Source organism: Dermacentor albipictus, chromosome 8 (assembly GCF_038994185.2).
Source record: "Dermacentor albipictus isolate Rhodes 1998 colony chromosome 8, USDA_Dalb.pri_finalv2, whole genome shotgun sequence".
In the NCBI taxonomy this organism is placed as follows: domain Eukaryota; kingdom Metazoa; phylum Arthropoda; class Arachnida; order Ixodida; family Ixodidae; genus Dermacentor; species Dermacentor albipictus.
Window position 1 is genome coordinate 35,029,314 of NC_091828.1, and position 18,335 is coordinate 35,047,648.

The window sequence follows — 18,335 nt, forward strand, 5'->3', positions numbered from 1 at the left end:
TCTAAGCTCCAGTATTAGTTAAGTCCCCGTGCTACTGCCGAGCGTTTCTGTGAGGAAATGCAAAAATTCGATATTATACCATGAACTACTCGTCGTGAGCAAACCTGTTTTAGCGGAATAAAATCAACGTGACTGCTGTAGAAGTCATATATAGCCAGCTTTGTGACATACTTGTTGCACCGCGGCAGGTATGGTATCATAACTGGATTCCTATAGGCTATGCTTTTGCGATTGTCTATCCGCGTATGAAAAACCGCAACGGGCTGGTCTGCGTCGCTTCGGCTGGCACTGTAGCGCTGCCTTCGAGAGCTGCATTGTTGTCTAAGAAATTAGCTCTTTGAATAAATGTTCTCAAAGGAAGACGTCGTAAAAATATATTTGAGACGACCACCATAAGTATACAAGCAGAGAGAACGAGGGCGAACAAACGAAAACACCGCAGAAAGCGCCCGGACAACGCCCGAACTGTAGCAGACGACAGGCGCGAGTCCGTGCCCTGACGTCACGCGAGCGGCGCTCGCAGCGCCGCTCGTGTTCGTTCTTGGGGCTAATAGCCAAGCCGATCCACGCCTAAAACTTCCCAAAATGGCCGACGGCATCGTCGACATCGTTAATACACTCTAATCGTTCACTTGATTTTTCGCTGCATTGGAAATGCAAGCGGTTAATTTCGCCGAGTGAAATGTCTCGACACTTTTCAGCGCCCGTCTCGTGCTTCCGAATAGAGCTTGCGGTATTGGCGTGAACAGACAGGCAAGTGGACGTATTTATTCTGGTTATTGAACAGTTGCTTATCTCACCTCAATGCGAAATTCTTGACTGCGTTCTCGAGTTTTGTTTAACGGTAATGAGAAGGAGTTAGATAATGCACAGAGGCAAGGTTTTGTCTGGTCTTGCAGGAGTCTCAGGTGCTTTTTCCGCCGCGTACACTGTCGCAATCGTTACACGTCTGAGAAACCAGACTGGCGGCCTGCTAGCCACAGTCCCCTACCTTGTCGCTATAAAGAGGAAATTTGTACGTGTACTAAGTGTACGCAATGTTTCTTTGTTTAGTATGATTTGGCGGCGCCTCCAGCAGACAAAATGTGGATACCATACTGCTCCTTCGGCTCGGGCTCGGCAATGCCTCCGCGTGGCGGGCGCGTTTAAGAGGAAGCTTTAGCTCGGGTGTTCCAATCTAAATACATGTAAACGGAGTATTCGTTTTTCTCGGCAACCACTGCACCAAATTTGACGAGGTTCGTTACATTTAAAACAAATGCTTAGAATCTAGAATTTCTGCTGGGTACACAAAAGATTTAAGCGAAACAATTGATGCAAAGCGGGGCATGGTGCTTTCAGTGCCCAATTTTTGATAGAACATGTAGTTTTCCATTATAAAGGGAACTGTAATGCGATGTCTTTAAGTAGGGGTTGTCTTATATTCAGAGTCGACTTATGTTTCAATATGAACGGGAATGAAGTGTTACGCAAATCTTCTAACGAAATTTACCCCTGCTGTTTAGTTTCCATATTGTGCGTAGAAGAAACAGTGCGTGCACTTTCAGCTGCTCAGTTTATCTTCAATGCTGCTCTCATTTTGTAGAATTCATCACATGTGCATGTGCAACACATTGGCGGAGGCAATACGAACTGCATTTCTCTCTAGCTGGACAAGTCGGAATGGCAATGCACCTTGGAGAACAAGACTCGAATTGTGAAAGTCTGGTGGTAAGTCTGAAGTAATATATTTTCATTTATATTTGGTGTTAACTTTCCAGCGCAAACTTTCTATCCTATCGAAGAAACATTTAGCCCCCTGTTTGGCCTGTTTTTTGAGGGCCTTACATCAGGCCCCCTAGCAAGTTTTATAGCGTCCTCGATCACCTTGCCCCGGGGTTGCGCTGAAACCAGAATGGTGCGCCTTGCACCGCCGTGGTGGCGCACTGCGGAGGGTCAACATCGAGGACAAAACTGCACCCATTGCAGGGTGCTTGCATGCAGCGCTATTTTGCCCCTGGCGCGCAAGACGTGCGCGAACGCGCGCGCGCGCACATTTTGTTGTTTGCAGGTGCTGAGCATCTGCGGCAAGCGCTCAAACCTTGTCAAACTGCATGCTCCGACATACCTGGTTGCAAGCAAACATCAATGGATCTTATAAATAATCCTGGCGACCCTTTCAACGAACCTGTCCACTTTCGGCCGCTCTTCACCACATTGTTTTTGGACGAGGTCGATAAGCATGCCGTCTTCGCTGTCCGAAGAACTTTAAAAAAGCTCATCGATTGCGGCAATTAGCAGCGCTTCCTTTCTCATTGCTGACATCTCCACTGGCTAACTCCGTCAACTCCATTGCAACCGCAGCTATCAGGCCAGAGCATCCGCAGCTATCGGGCCAGACCCCGGCGCACCGCCGATTTTCTCGGTGCGAGACGGGGCAATGGAAAACCGCTCCAACAGGGTGCGCTTCCGGTGATCGAGGATTAAAGTGCGCAGCAAGGCGCCCCGGTGCGAGTGATCGAGGACGCTATTAGTTTACACTGCAATTTAAAGCTTCTTGAGACCCGAATACAGCCATGGGACATAATTACTTTTCAAGCTGGTTATAATTGCCTCCAGGCATGTTTCGAACATGAAAGATGTTTTTTTAATAACATAGTTTTAAATAACTGGCATCTTTTTTAAATATCACAGTCATACGTAGACAGGCTAAGAGCTGCATCTCCAAGTAAACATCTCATGCTCGCTATGGTAAAAACTGCATTTTATTGCCTGAACGCAGAGGTGAAGATGGAGTTATGTGTAGTAGACTGTTACTTGGCTGCTGCATCCTGGATTTTCATGCATTAATGAGGAATTCAAAACAGACTTCAAGGTTGCTTCCTGCTGTTTGTGACAATGCAGAGGTCTACATCAATTTAGTGTGAAATTTCTTGAAAGTGGATGAGAAGAATATGAGTGAACCACTTTCGACAGTTCCACATGCATTGGACTTCATATCCACGATGAATGTTTGGAGTAACGACTTCAGACTTCTGGCATTTCTTTACAGAAATAATCTTTTAAACTGGTTTATTATTAGAGGAGACAGCAGAAATTGAATGCCCTCTTACCACACCACCATGAGGTGAGCATGACTGCCAACAGAGAGACACTCTGCCTCGAGTAGCCTCCACGAGCGACGTTCCTTCCTCGCCTTGTCACATACATGAGCCAAAGAACCACATCGGGTTCACGTGACTAGCACCACCCGCTTTTTTTTTTCTTATCCGGTTTTGTTGCATGGCACATTTTCCACCGTGGCATTGCGCATTCTGAATTGGGCGATTTACCTAAGTAATGCGTCATGGCGAGCGACACTTTTAAGACTCTATTTTATTTGTGTTGCCTTGACTCTGGCTGGGTGTGGCGCTTTCTCGAGAGGGAGGAAAGTGGTGTTTCATTTGAAATTTCAGCGGTCTGTGTGACATGCACAGATTTGTCATGAATACCTGTGTCATGTGCTGTAAACTTAAGAACAGCATTAAATACATTCTCTTAGTGGTGAATGCAACGCATACTTATCTTTTGCGCACAAAGAAAATGTGAACAGTGTACAGTGCTCCCACTTCTGCGTCAGTCTGATAAAAAGGCCAACAAAGAGTGATACTGCACTAAATCAAGTATCTTGAAATTGGGAGACATACTAGGGATGCTTCTGCAGCAGACATGATTGGCCAGAGAGGTTAACAATGTACAGCTGCTTGCAGTGACCAAATGCACAGCACCATCAGTTTTGTGCCATGCTATAGTTCTATCAAAACCGCCTAAAATTCTTGCAGCTTTTTAGGAAAGGATTAGTGGCACATAACACTGTGCCTATTTTTCCTGTTTTTTGAATGTATATTTTGCTCCCACGTAGCTGATGCGACTCAAAGGTTTATAGTCCTGAAAGCTTGTTTGCTTTGTTATGAATGTTACCAAAAACTTACGTGTGCAAGCTTACTCCTGCCCACACTAACGCAGACCCAGTGAGTTTATTTGGTATGGAAAGCTAAAACAATGTAGTGGTTGCACTATTGTTATGAATCTGTCGTAATGATAGATGTTGCTGATTTTATGAAGTGCTTGTTTTCATCACTCAGGATATCACCCAAAATGCTAGGAGGCAAAAAAAAAAATGTATATAATGTTCACAAGATATGGTTGAGTAGAGGCTGGGTGGTGGCAGCCGTTTGAGGGAACGAGCTCGCCTGCGGATCTTGCGACCACAAGAGGTTCAAGTAGATTTTATCGCATTAAAGTGCAACAAGTGACTAGAAAAAAAAAAAGCCTGGGCATGTCATCAGAAGATACCGTTGGGAACAAAAGTCTATGGATCTACACGCACCATGAAATACCCAAATTTCTTTTCTTACTTGCCATGTTGGCGTACACTGGTCCACAGTAAAGTTGCAGAATGGGGCGGGCCCTCCGTTTCATTCCTACTTGACAAAGTTGAGATTTCTTAATTCCACTCTTTTTAACTCCCCGGAATGCCAAGAGTTGTACTATTTCTCCAACTTTAAATGAAATTTTTACTATAGTTGTTTACTAGTTGTGCCTTTCAACAAAAAACTTATTTTTGAAGTTCTGACAACATTGCAGATAATGTTATGCTTCTTTAACGAGAACATATTCGCTCTGTGACCTTTTATTTTTGCAGTGCGTTGCTAGCTGTATAATCTCTCTCATATCTACTCTTTTTGACAGTACATGCATGTTACCTGCGCAAGTGTAATTCATGAATAAATAATGTGATTGCAGAATATATTCAGTAATGTTAATCTATAATGGCATCAATTGGGCAGATTTAGTTGGAATGGAACTGGCACAGTCCTGTAGTGCTAAACCTTCACTAGAATAAGACTGCAAAAACAGGTATCCTTGCCAATTACTCTAAACTAGACTAGGCCGAATTTTTTTACATTTATAAGTTTTTACTGAATACTGGCTCTTTCAGTATCTACCTATAGGTCGCTATCTCTGCCGTGGTACTTACCAACAAAATGGTATTCTACTTATTGTGAAATTCTGAAGTCCTGGAGACTGTTCCAATGACGAGCTTTAATTGCACTTAAACACTAACCTTTAGTTGCCAAGAATGATTCTATTTAGCAAGAACATGCTTGGACTATGACACAAGGATGGAGGCCAAAAAAGTTACTGCCCTTCCACTGCTGTGAAGCGGGGTGCAAGCGAAGCTTGGGATCTGCTGCTCTTTGTAACGCCTCACGGCGAGAGCGGCACATCAACGTCGACCCCTTTCTCGAATGAGTTCCCGGTGGCATCAATCAAACATTGCCTGTTCTTTGGCCAAACGCACAACACGTGGCCTGCTCCCACTGCCATTCCTTCAATGCAGCCTGCTCTTTGGCAGAACAGACCAAACGCGGCCTCCCCATCTGACTGCTGGGTCTGAACTGGTGTCAGGCGAGCAAACATGCGAACACACCCTTTCCCTCCTCTGGAGGAAGGGGACGCCCGTGATTGGCTCATGCCATGTGCTGCTTCTACTTACCCACCTTAAAGGCAGCGTTTGATGAACTGACGGTGGCTGAATCGGTTAGCGTGGTGGTCTCGCAATCCGCAGGTCGGTGGTTCAAATCCGCAGCCTGATAAGCAATTTCTATTTTTGCGCAGCTTGGGTTTTTTCGCGCGGTAACACCGACACCAGTGAGGCAATACAAGCTTCTGTTAAAAAGGTCGCAAGTGGTTGCATCTTATGCCCGTTCCTGTTGATGTGGACATTCAGTGTTATTTTTCACTGTCAGAAGTATCCTCGAAGAAAAAAGGGGAGGGGGTCAACACTACGGAGACAACGTCGACGTACATGGTAGTTGAAATAAATCGATGATTAAATGTAGATTATGCTGTCATGTACGACTCACAAATTGTTAGATGGATCTGGCGAGCTTCAAGCTCACGTGTCAGCACTCTCACTGGCCTGTTGAGCATGTGCAGTGTCGGTAAGATTAGCATTTCCTCTCTTCATGGTGGATCCACACGACAGACGAAATCCGTCTTTTTCGCGACGGACGGCGCATCACATGACTATGCGTCACGGATTTGTACCGTCCGCGCGTCGTCCGCGACCCCCACGGACGGAAAATGCCGTGCTATTTTTCGCATCCGGATTTTGGGAGTTGAACGCTGCGGATTTAGCCTAGCATGCTCTACAGTGTGGCAACAAGCGCGACTTTGGGATCTTTCTGAAACAGCTTCATCGCTGCTGACACCATTCATGTCTGTTCGCGAGCGTGCGACTCGCACAAGAGCGACTGAAATGAACCTGAGCGGACGAGGTAACTTTGTTCTTAAATCTCGTGGAGCAGTTCGCCGCGTTGTGGGATATGACTCTCACCGATAACGCGGACACGAGAGCGTAACAAGACCTCTTTCGATGAAACAAGCACTCGTCATCATCCAATTCGGACAAAACGACAGCCATTGCGGCCAACCGTCGTTTCCTTTCGATTGCCATTTTCATTCAGAGTGAAAAACACGTATGACAAAGTCTGACAAAGTCTTTGTTACACCGATGGCACCATCTAGAGTGAGTAGAAACAAGCAATCATAATAACTTACGTCCACTGAGATCCGCCCGGGCCGCCACAACATTGTCGACGCCATGTTCAGCCATACAGCCACTCTAAGCCTACACGCCGAGAATCTGAGTATCTCTTTCAGAAACGCTGCCCACTCATCACGAATGGATTGCTGTCGAAGCTTCTGGACACAAATTTAAACCAAATACAAGCCTCAGTTTGAAAATTACGGGTCACACAGTGGACGACGACGACTTCACAGGTTCGAGGCGGACGGCAGTCGCTTCGGGTGGTGCCGCCATGTTTATTTTTCCGGCGCGGTCGTCTGCTCAGTCTGTCCATCGTCTGGATGGGCGGCGGATTAAGCGTCTGCGGCACAGACTTGCGCGGAGCCGTCCGTCGTGTGGATACACCATCAGCGTTGACTGCTGCATTGTGGCGTGGTGGAGCACTGCCATTACGAATCCCCTCACAAACTATAAGCTACCAAGCTGCACTAAGACCAGTTTCACGTCTTTGCGCACTCAAGAATGACAGCACGCATGCATGCGCACTCAGATGTGCATACATACAAATTCTTGATTACGTCTCTCATTGTATTGTTACACTAAGGTACGTTTTAATACTGGATAAAATTGCTGCTTAATTTGCACATCACATAGCATTAATTATAAAAAATTCAGCATGTGCATATTATAGCCGGCTATAAAGAAAAAAAAGTTACGGGGCTCCTTCCAACACATCATGCTATGTTTCGCAAGCTGTTCCAACAATGAAATAGAGATGATTACACAATGGTGGCCGCTTTTCTTAAGTTAGCTTTGCTGGAATACATCCGTGTTAGTGGCAAAGCATACGAATTTGGTTTCGTGTCGTGGTGAACTGTGCAAGCTATTTCCGGCCCAAATTTCTTTTTAAAGAGTTGCACGCATTCACCATCATCATCATCCTATCTTAAAGTTCAATGCAGAACGAAGGCACCTTCCTGCAATTATCATTGTCTTGCACTAGCTGATGCGAACTTGTGCTTTCAAATTTCATCATCCTTGGCGAAGCTTCCCTTCCCTTGGCGCCCATTCTGCAACTCTAATGGTCCTCTGGTTATCTACCCTATGCATTACATGGCCTGCCCAGCTTCATTTTTTCCTCTTAATGTCTACTAGAATATCGACCATCCCCATTTGCTCTCTTATCCACACCGCTCTCTTCCTGTCTCTTAACATTTATCATTGCATTGCTCTTTGTACGGTCCTTAACGTGTTCTCGAGATTCTTTGTTAACCTCCAGGCTTATGTGCCATACTGCATGCTTAGAAGATCAACGTGTCTACCAAGTTGACATTTTCAAGTTCCCTGATTTTTTTCAGGTTTTCACCAAGTTTCATGTCAAGATGAGCTGACACCATGTCACCTGATGCTGTCACTCTCTGGTAAGCATGTTAAAAAAATAAAAACAATGCAGTTTGAACAGTAAGGAGTAGTGTTTATTTTATTCAAAATAGAAAACTGAAACGAGGGGTTTGTAAAATGCACAACTACTAAAAATATCTTCGAAAGAAACCCGGTGCCCCTTTACTCTGTAAAGGCTGACCAGCGAAGCTGCGTATGTGGGCCCCTTAATAGTGAACTGCACCTCTGCTGCGGGTCAGCTTGGTATTGCACTACCTATGGGATTGGCCCATGTGTGGGGAGTGCTTAAAGCCTGCTTCATCTCTGCCGGAGGTTGGACTGGCATTTCACGACCTTCGGGATCAGCCCACATATGGGGAGTGCTTAATGCTTGCTTCACTTCTGCCTCGGGTTGGCCTGGTATTGCAATTTCTTCAGGATCGGCCCATCGTATGAAAAATTGTTAATCTATGCACGGATGCGGTCCGCCAGATCCTCGCAATAGACAGCTTCACTGTAAAAAAAAAAAGTGGTCTAGCTCAGGGCAAATAGTCGAACATATTAAAATGCGAATAAAAAGAGATGCATACAAAAGCAAATAGAGCTATTTGTATCAACTGATAGCAAGCTCATTGGTATTATGCCCGAACTTTGTCACATATCAGATTCTCCAAGCAACTGGAAAGTCAACCTCAACTGTCCTGAGATACTCTCAGACTGCACATAATGCCTCAGTGTTGCATTTCACTGCACTGTTTAAGGGGTTTATTTTGGTGTGGATGTGGGTAACCTGCATCTTAGTGTCAGCCAACACTTTGCTTTTTGAGCTCGAGCTCCTTCAAAGAGGCGGCGGCACAGTTCCTTTCCCAGTCATTCCTCAAAGCAATGGTTCTTCCTGTTCTTGTCCTCGTTCCACTGCGTGTTATTTGAAGCATCCTTTTGATCAGTTGTACAGTCCAATTTTTCAGAGTCCCTAAGGGCCGCTACAATGTCCGAAAAAAATGAATGCATGTCTTTTACTGCCCTTAAGGGCCCAAATCGCCACAGGCACGTCCGAAAAAGCTCTGAAGGTCTGCCAGTACACTTATTAGGCATATAGGTGCTTGCACTGTGACAGGAGACGGCAAGTGCACGTATATGTGCTGCGTCCCATACAGTTCACCGCGTAGCATCACTGTGCTGAGGCAAAGCTGCCTTTCGAGGACCAGCAATATGCAACGCGCCGTGCTTTACGAGGATTGCAGAGGCAGAGTGGGTACCATTGCTGACAGCGGTGAATTCTTTCAATGAAAAAGACAGCACTGAATGGCAAGAACCGTAATAGCATACCTAGGCCTAGCGTTCCCGCCATGGTGATTACAGTGGATCTGTGTGTGAGAGTGTCAATTCAAGGTGGCGAGATAACACGGCGGTGTTGACTTTGATTAATGCCATTTCAAATCTGCTGTTGCAGATCAATGGTGAATATCTCGGCAACAGTGGGGACAAATTACTAGTGATTGAGGACCTTGACCAAAAAAGAGTTAGAGTGTGTTTGAAGATCAATATGCAGAAGACAATGTTCAAGAATTCACATCGCCAGTCAGCCTCTAGAGTCTGTACAGGAGTAATTTTACCTAGGTCAGTTGCTCGCAAGGGACCCTGATCATGAAAAGGCAATTTACTTAAGAATAAAAATGGGTTGATATGCATATGGCAGGCATTACCAAATTATGGCTGGGAGCTTACCACTGTCATTGAAAAAAAAAATTAAATTATGGGGTTTTACGTGCCAAAACCACTTTCTGATTATGAGGCACGCCGTAGTGGAGGACTCTGGAAATTTCGACCACCTGGGGTTCTTTAACGTGCACCTAAATCTAAGTACACGGGTGTTTTCGCATTTCGCCCCCATCGAAATGCAGCCGCCGTGGCCGGGATTCGATCCCGCGACCTCGTGCTCAGCAGCCCAACACCATAGTCACTGAGCAACCACAGCGGGTGTCATTGAAAAGAAAAGTGTACAACTATTGCATTCTACTAGTGCTAACATATGAGGCACACATTAGAATCAGGTAAATACCGTAATTAAACGTTGTGATATATGGTTCTTGCTTGAAAAGTTTCGTAGGGCAAGCATAAATGGGAGCTGTTGACACGCGATCACACGTGTTGAATGCATACATTGTTTCCTAAGCATCGCCGAGGTAGACGTGCTGCCACTAAAGGGGTCGCTATTGGGTTCACCATAGGGGTCAACAGCGAGTCACTGTTCCAAGTTCAAATTATCCTGCGAAAGCCAATTTTACGATCAAAATAAGAGATTCGGGACTGTAGAAATGTATGACTGCTGGCCAAGACCTTTGGCCAGGATTGAATTACCCGGAGTCGAATTAACAGAAGTCGACTGTACCATATATAAGGCAGTGGACTTCGCAGCGAGAATGTATCTCCTACTACACATAGCAGAATATTGGCATACTGCAGTGCTCAGTGGCTGCAGAACAGTAGACTTTGATCCCGGCTGAAAGTCCCAGCCGACACACGTGCATTTCTATAGGTCCAAACTTTAGTTATTTTGATACTAAAATAGGCCTTCACCCAATAATTCCAACTTGAGCAGTCGGCATGCATGCCGACCCCTACAGTGAACCCAATAAGCGACCCCTTTGGTGACACACCTCAGAGGACAGTAGATGTGTTAAACAGACTTTATCTCCTGCAGGAAATGCCTATTTTCTGCCTGCCCAGGAGGAGCTCCAAGCAGTAATCACAGATCAAAACGTCTGATTGTGTTATTTACCCATTTCTAATGTGCCATCTTTAACGAAACTTCCTTGGCGATTTTCGTATGCTTTACCGCATAACACGAATGTATTGCGGCGAAGCTCACTTTGGAAAATTGGTTGCAATGTGCAACACATTGGACCCTTGTCCATTTTTTTTAAATAGAAATTGTCTGCGCATTTGATTTCTCTTTCATTTTAGGGGCTTTTGTCCTTTCTATGCTAGTTTACACTTTGGACACACAGACAGCGGGCGTGTGTTTCACTCTGGGGGCATGTTAGAATCTGTACGTAAACCATGGCAAATAAATCAGTCATGCGTGTTGGCATTTCTTCTGCATCTTCTTAAATTTGACCCACCAAATAATTCAATCTGTTTCATCAGTCCCGTCAGTCGAATTAACGGAATGAAGTTAACTGCATTTTGCTTGCTGCTCAAAAGTATGAGCTTGAATAAAAAACATAACATTACAACACATAGGACATAAAGGAGACAAATGAAGTGCTGTAACATGTGCCAACTTGCGTAAGTTAGCACTATATAAGCTTGAACCCAGATGTGCCAGCTGCATTAAGATTGTGACAAAATGTAAAATCGCATGTGTTGGAGACTGAGTAGGTTGGCTTTCCTTCTTGAAAAAGTGTTGCAGAGTGCCTGTTAAGGATTCACTGATTAATGCTGTCAAACTGTCAACAAGGCTGCCAAAAATTATTCTTAATACAACCCTTTCATGGACACAACAAGGTAACAAATTGTTTTGTGTGTGAAGCATTAAGAGTATATTCGTGATCAAATATTGTTCTTAAAAAGTGACCTCAACGAGACAGCACACGACACCACACAAGATCTAACTCACCGTGTGAGCCCAGACTCCCTCTCGGCAGGATGGGCAAGCGAGCGCGATCCCCTCGTCACTTACAACGATCTCACCCAGCATTACAAGTTAGTCAAGAGAACCATGCTGCTACCACACAAAGCGCCCAATAAAGCACAAGAAGTCATGTACAGGTGGCTTCAGACGGGCACCTACCCATGCCCGGCCTTCCTGCACAAAATCTTTCCGGATGCGCACCCTCACAATGCGTGTCTCTACTGTAAGGATGTAGCTAGCCTTGATCACATGCTCTGGGCTTGCCCCCTGGTGCCGGGACCACCAAGGGAGAGTGGGACCAAGCTCCACACAGCTCGGACCTTGAAGCACAGCTCTGGGTTGTCCATCGAGCCTGCGACGCGGCGGAGGGGCATGGCCTCTCTGTCCCGACGTGGGATTGGCCCGCTGCGCACCAATCGCATGTACCAACGGACCGCAAGAAATTTATTCATCCATCCATCATCAAAGCAGTTGTCAGAAAACATACTGCAGGGAACAGCTAAAACACTATGCATTTCTCATTATAGTGATATTATGTGTGCGTGAGTTTAATAAATAGATAACTTGTGTATGGCAAATTCAGATGCTAACTTCACCAAAGTCATAAAAGCCCACAGCACTCTACTTAAAAGAAATCTGAGCATTTGGCCACTGTTGTGTCACCAAAGTGCACTGTTATAGCCGTCTTCATTACCAAGCAGAAATACACCCAACAAACTATTTTTTGGGCATGCATGAGAATTCGGGTATCTTCGCAACACAGCCACGTACCTCATAGAGGCAATTAATTATAAGGACAGCTGAAATTTTGGATGCTGAAATGCTTTGCCTTCGTAGTGCGGAAAGCACAACCATTGTTGAGTGTTGTATAATGCCGGTTTTCAAGCGTCAATTTTGCTGCAATATACCTTCCTACGAGAAGAAGCTTATGCAATGTATCGTGGTGAAGCATACCAGCAGTGGAAAGGGGCCATTGTAACATGGCATGATTTACATTTCTTTATTTACACACATACATACTCTCTTCTGCTACAGCACAAGCACCAAGAAGCCTAATAAGTGTTGTGGTTGGTTTACAAAATTAAGAAAAATTAAATTATGGGGTCTTGTGTGCCGAAACCACTTTTCTGATTATGAGGCATGCCGTAGTGTGGGACTCTGGAAATTTCGACCAACTGGGGTTTTTTAACGTTCTCCTAAATCTAAGTGCATGAGTGTTTTCGCCTTTTACCCCACTGAAATGCGGCGGCTCTGACCGAGATTCGATCCTGCAACCTCGTGCTTAGCAGGCCAACACCACAGCCACTAAGCAACTAGGGCGGGTACAAAATTAAGTTCTTTGCCTATCCAAACAAAAATGTTTGCAACATGATATGCATGGTATACCGTCCTTGGGAAGGCAAGCTTAATTGGTTGCTGTTGGCTTTGTGTCTTGCCTCACTCTTGAGCAGCACTTACTGACTGCACAGTAATAACAAGCTCCACCAAATGGCTAGATTACTTCTGTACTACTCCAAGTGTCCCAAAATCTTTTGGAACACGAAGTAGAAAAAAAATTCTGCTCCTAAACTGCTCCAGAATGACAACTTTGTGCTTGAAATCCTAAACTGTCTTGACCACCACCACTGAGGGGTTGATCTTCAACATCACTTATGTACTTAAGATAAAATCTTGAGTAACAATTACTGGTTGTCTAAACATTTTGAAATGGTTTCACAGGTTCTAATTTAACACTTGTTATATGCACTTTTTAAAACATAACAGTGAATAACAATTTTGGTATCAATTTCGGTAACATATTTCAGTATTCTACAGTTGATTTGGAGGATTATGCGCCATCACTGGTCTGCAATTATGGAAGTTTAGAGATAAAAAAGTGGGGGCAAGAATGTCTACGTTTTACACATTGTCGTTGTACAGAACAAAACCTATGCAAGTTGCTATAAAACTTATTTATATAGTATTTCAAATTACCCGAAGAGAGTATGTAAACAGCTGGGGTTTCATAGTTCTAGGTTCTTGTTATGTTTTCGACTAGCACCTCCCTTTAAATGGCAGTAAAAGGCATGCATTAATTTTTTTTTTGGACTGCCTGATTTTCTAAATGTTTTGTTTTTGCAGTCCTCAGGGAACCACCCCTTGCCGCCAAGAAAAAGCACCTTTGACTGTAGCAGTAATCAGTGATTCGCCTAATTGGCAAACAGTTCAGGATGCCAAACAGCCTCGAGACAGCTGTACCTCTGACAGAAGGCACTAATACACAGTGCAATGCACTGTTTCTGCACTTTAGACTGTGGGATTCTCATCCCTTACTCTTGGGTCAAAGGGACGACAGTACAGTAGTGCAAACAATCACAAGGGAATTTATTGCACGTTTCATAGATCAATGCCTGCTAGCCAAGTTGCTATCCACAAAACATGCCAATGGGCGCGCGACAAATCGCGGAAGTCCAACTCACCGTGACCGGATAGCGAGCGAATATGTTTGCCCCTTGCTGGATCCCAACGCCTGGTTGTTCGTGTGCACGGTCACGCGAACGGTGGCTCTTTCACACAAGGCCTCACGAGATGGTCTTGCAGAAGCATGGATCGGTGCACGCGTGGCACGTCCGCGCTGCTTGCCCTCCCAAACCAAAGAGGAAGCGTGTTCTCCCTTGCGCCCCCAAGTAACCCTGCCGTGAGGCGGCGTTGGCAGTGCAACACTTGCGCCATCTCTCGCATGGCCTGGGGCCCGCGGCGAAGCCGCAATGCAGGAGACGGAAGCTATACAGGAAAAACAACATATCAGGGGACGTGCGACAGTCGCGCATCCCCACAAGACAAATGTGATAAGAGCTGTATTATGTGACCTATCATAACTGCGTGGTACCAATACAGACAGGATATGCAGGGCATGTAGCGATGAGGACAGTAGCAATGGAATGATATCACCAGTGTACAGAGCGATGAATTCATTCTTGCTCTGTTACTGATAATCGAGAACTGCATCAATTAAAAAATGTGAGAAAAATTAAGAGAAAAATCATGTGTGAAGGAATACTACTCATCAAATCTATTGCAATTATTCTCAGACAGCATTCCCTCTTTTTTGCTTTTATTATTAGTGCATTTATATAGTACTGCTCACCTGCTGTTCCATGTGTTCCATCGACACATACACGATCAGTTCCAAGCCTCTTGAAAAGCTCCTGTTGTGGTATGGTCATGATGACTAGCATAAAATCTGTCATCCAAAAGGTCCTCATTTTTTTTCTCTAAAGGAATGTCACTTTTTGGTGTTTAAAGAAGAGCAATGGGTTCTCCTTTTCACTATGCATCCTCTCAACCCAGAGTTGCACGCTCACATAGTCATTATCATGCAGCCGCTCGGTCTTTGAGACTCTGGCATCCCTCATTATGTTGCGGAGACCCTGCTTGCTTAACAGGTTAATGCGGTGCAATGTCTCAACCACATTGGACTGCACATTATCCAGTACTGCATCAATGAACACGCCTTCTCGCAGCTTGTCTTGAGAGAGTAGAGAAAAAGTGTATATTAGTTGAAGCATAAGTAACTATTACCGAGCACGCAAGGAAGTGAAATGGGCACTGATGAACATTTTTAACATCATTATTTAGAATTCCTTTAATTGAATAATGAGTTACATTGCCTTACAAAAACCTTTTGCAATGGTGTGTGTTAAATAGTTCAAGCTGTCGCAATTTTTGTTCTTTTTAGGTCAGTTCTTTGCAAGGACATGGTGCTATGCAGCCTTCAGCTGCTGAAGAGGCAAGATTACATTTCTGAATTACACTACACGATTACATTACATTTGAAGAGGCAAGATTACATATTTAAGTGTTTCAATGTTTGGTGTCATTGATAAACCGTCATAGGGATTATCTGCACCAGTGCTATCAGGTACGTAAGTGAAGAAATTTATTGTGTGTACCAAGTTTACAGCTAGGCTGCCAATTTCATCCTTCACTGTTGGTAACCTTGTCCGCACAAAAGACATTACTGAAGCATTGTGAAAGCATTGCACTGGACTGGACATGTGAAGATTGTGGTTCATATCCTACCCAGGGCAAAAATGTCTTCCACTTTTATTTCCTTTACTAAATATTGCCATTATTTACAATTTCTATCCTTCAGTTAGAACTTCATTTTCCAATTACATTCCATAGCAGAAGTTATTGCCACTTCCATAGTGGCATGCCACCATAGAAGGGCAAAACAGAGTCGGCAATCAAAAACGTGCAGCATTTCCAGATTAACTTAAATATAAACATCACTGTTACTGACTGCATTGATGGACATAATTTGATTAATGTCAATATAAAAATTTTCAATTAAAGCTTTCAGCAATTATTTATAGAGTTGATTTATCAGTCACTCATCCATATTTACGGAGCAGACACAACTGTGAACGTATGCTTTGAAGGCTATGCAGTCATGTGGGTTTTTGAGTTAAAGGTATTATTTCAGTCAAGTAGAGTACTGACTGGACACTTGAAGCTGTTTTACGAGTTCATGTCTAATACCCAGGGTGTCTACCAAGTCGACATTTCCAAATTCCCTGAGTTTTCCAGGTTTTCCCCGAGTGCCATAGCAAATTTCCCTGAGTGATGCAGAACTATGTTTTATATCAACACGGGCTGAAACCATATCACCTGATGCTGTCACTCTCTAGTAAGCACATGAAAAAAAAAGCAACTTAATCCAATTTGAATACTAAGGAGCAGTTTTTATGTTATTCAAAAAGAGAATAGACGGCAGGGGTTATTAAAATGCACAGCAAATAAAGTGTCTTCGAAAACAATTGCAAATAGGGTCGGACATTATCAAATACGAATAAAAAGGAGATGCATACAAAGGCAAATATTTTCTAATATGAGCTATTTCTATCAACTGATAGCAACCTCAGTGGCATGAGGCCTGAACTCTCACAATTGAGATTCTGTCTCAACAGCTCGTAAGTCAACCTCAACAGTCCTTACATACTCTCAGCCCGCGCACAACGCCCGAGTGTTGTGTTGCACTGCTTCAAAGAGTGTATTTTGGTTTGGATGAGAGACACCTGCATCTCGGCATCAGCCAAAACTTTACTTTTTGAGCTCGAGCTCTTTCAAAACGGCGGCAGCAAGCTTCCTTTCTCGTTTATTCCTCAATGCGTAGGTCACTTCTGTTCTTGTCCGCCCCAAGGACCATTTGAAGCATCTTAATCAGTTGCACAGTCCACGACCGATTTTTCGAGCTCCCTAGGGGCTGCGAAAACGTCCGAAAAATCGGCCGGTTGGAAAAAAATAAATGCATGTCATTTACTGCCCTTAGGGGCTCAAACCGCCACAGGCACGTTCAAAAACGCTCTGAAGGCCTGTCGGTACACATATTAGGCATACCTGTGCTTGTACTGTGACAGGAAATGCCAGGTGCCCGCGTGCGTAATTAAGATATACATACTGTATTCCGTGGCAATAGCCCCTTCCCACACTTGTTATGCTTCACTGCAATACTTTTCCGTAAGCTTTACCGAGTAACATTTCTGTACAGAGGCGAAGCTGACTTTCACGAACCGGCATTATGCAACGCACCATGTTTTCCAAGTTTCTAAGCCAATCGCAAGGACCACAAAGGTGGAGTCCGTGCCATTGCTGACAGCAGCGAATTCTTTCAATAAAAAGTTCGGCACCTAATGGCAAGAAGCTTCGTAGCGAACTTCGAAGCAGCTAGGCCTAGCGTTGCCGCAGTGGTGGCAACGGGTGCCAGCGGATCTGCGTGCGAGTGCCGGTTCGAGGCGGCGAAGTAATCAAAACGGCAGCGGTGGTGCCTTTGATTAATGCCGTTTCGAACCTGCGGTCGCGGCAAAACGTCCGGAAAATCGGACGGCAAGGAGTTCTTACGTCGGAAATTTCACACGTTCTGATACGTTGACACTATGGGGTACGAGGTGGCGCCGCAAAGCCGTCCAAATTATCAGGAATCCGGAAAGTCGCTCGTTGACTGTACACTGGCAACTCCTCCTGCCAACGACAGGGCGTCAAAGACGAGTCATTACGATTCCTGTCTGCTACTCGAGCCAGCATTACCGCGACTTTCGACCCTTTCAATAAAATTGCCGCTAATTTTCCCTGATAGAGGCCCAAATTCCCCGAGTTTTCCCTGACTTTTTCCAGACTACTCAAAATCCCTGAGAATTCCTGGTTTTCCCGGTTGGTAGGCACCCTGAATACCCCTGTCACACGGCAAATCTAATGTCATTTACAACGAATGACATTTCCTGATAATGCCATTTCTTTGGTGTCACACGGTAAAACGTAAGGACATTTTCGAAAATGACATTTACAAACAAATGAGTTCGCCAAACTCATTTGCATTCGTTTGGAACTGAATGTGTATCCTCGACACCACAAGTTTACCAGTTTTTTGCAAACAGTACATGCTTCTTTTTTGTTTTAACAAGAAATAACTGTTATTCTATCCATTTTATTACCTAATTATTGCTTTAACAACATTAAAGTCCATCACGTGCGTAAATTCAGAAAACTACTCTCAGTTTAGTGACCAGACAGCCCTCTTTCGCTGCAGCAGTTGTGTTAGTTCTCACCGGAGCATCGGCCGCGGCCACTTCAATTGACTTGGCGTAAAAGCGTGCGCGTGTTTTCCTGTGGCACGCTCCAAGAATGAGGATATTAGAAGGTCGCATGCACATCAGAACGGCGATGACATGCAACTGCCCTTCTCTTACCACTTTAGCAGATGTAGCGGACGCACGTATCGTTCTC

General features: G+C 44.6%; 1 protein-coding gene across 11 annotated transcripts in view; it reads left to right on the top strand.

Annotated features, from left to right (window-relative positions):
- LOC139046684 (uncharacterized) overlaps positions 1-18,335 on the top strand; it is a 42,302-nt gene that overhangs the window by 12,485 nt on the left and 11,482 nt on the right. For 6 of the 11 annotated variants that reach the window (XR_011507880.1, XR_011507879.1, XM_070523255.1 and 3 more), the window contains 3 exons: positions 1,649-1,710; positions 7,912-7,974; positions 15,289-15,452. Coding sequence is in view for 7 of the 11 variants with exons in the window: in XM_070523255.1 (XP_070379356.1) it covers positions 1,649-1,710; positions 7,912-7,939 (90 nt within the window). In the remaining 4 variants the exon portion in view is untranslated. Of the gene's footprint in view, positions 1-1,648; positions 1,711-7,911; positions 7,975-8,266; positions 8,792-15,288; positions 15,453-18,335 lie in introns of those variants that run through there. The other 5 variants (XR_011507878.1, XM_070523259.1, XM_070523257.1 and 2 more) reach the window with 3 other exon arrangements.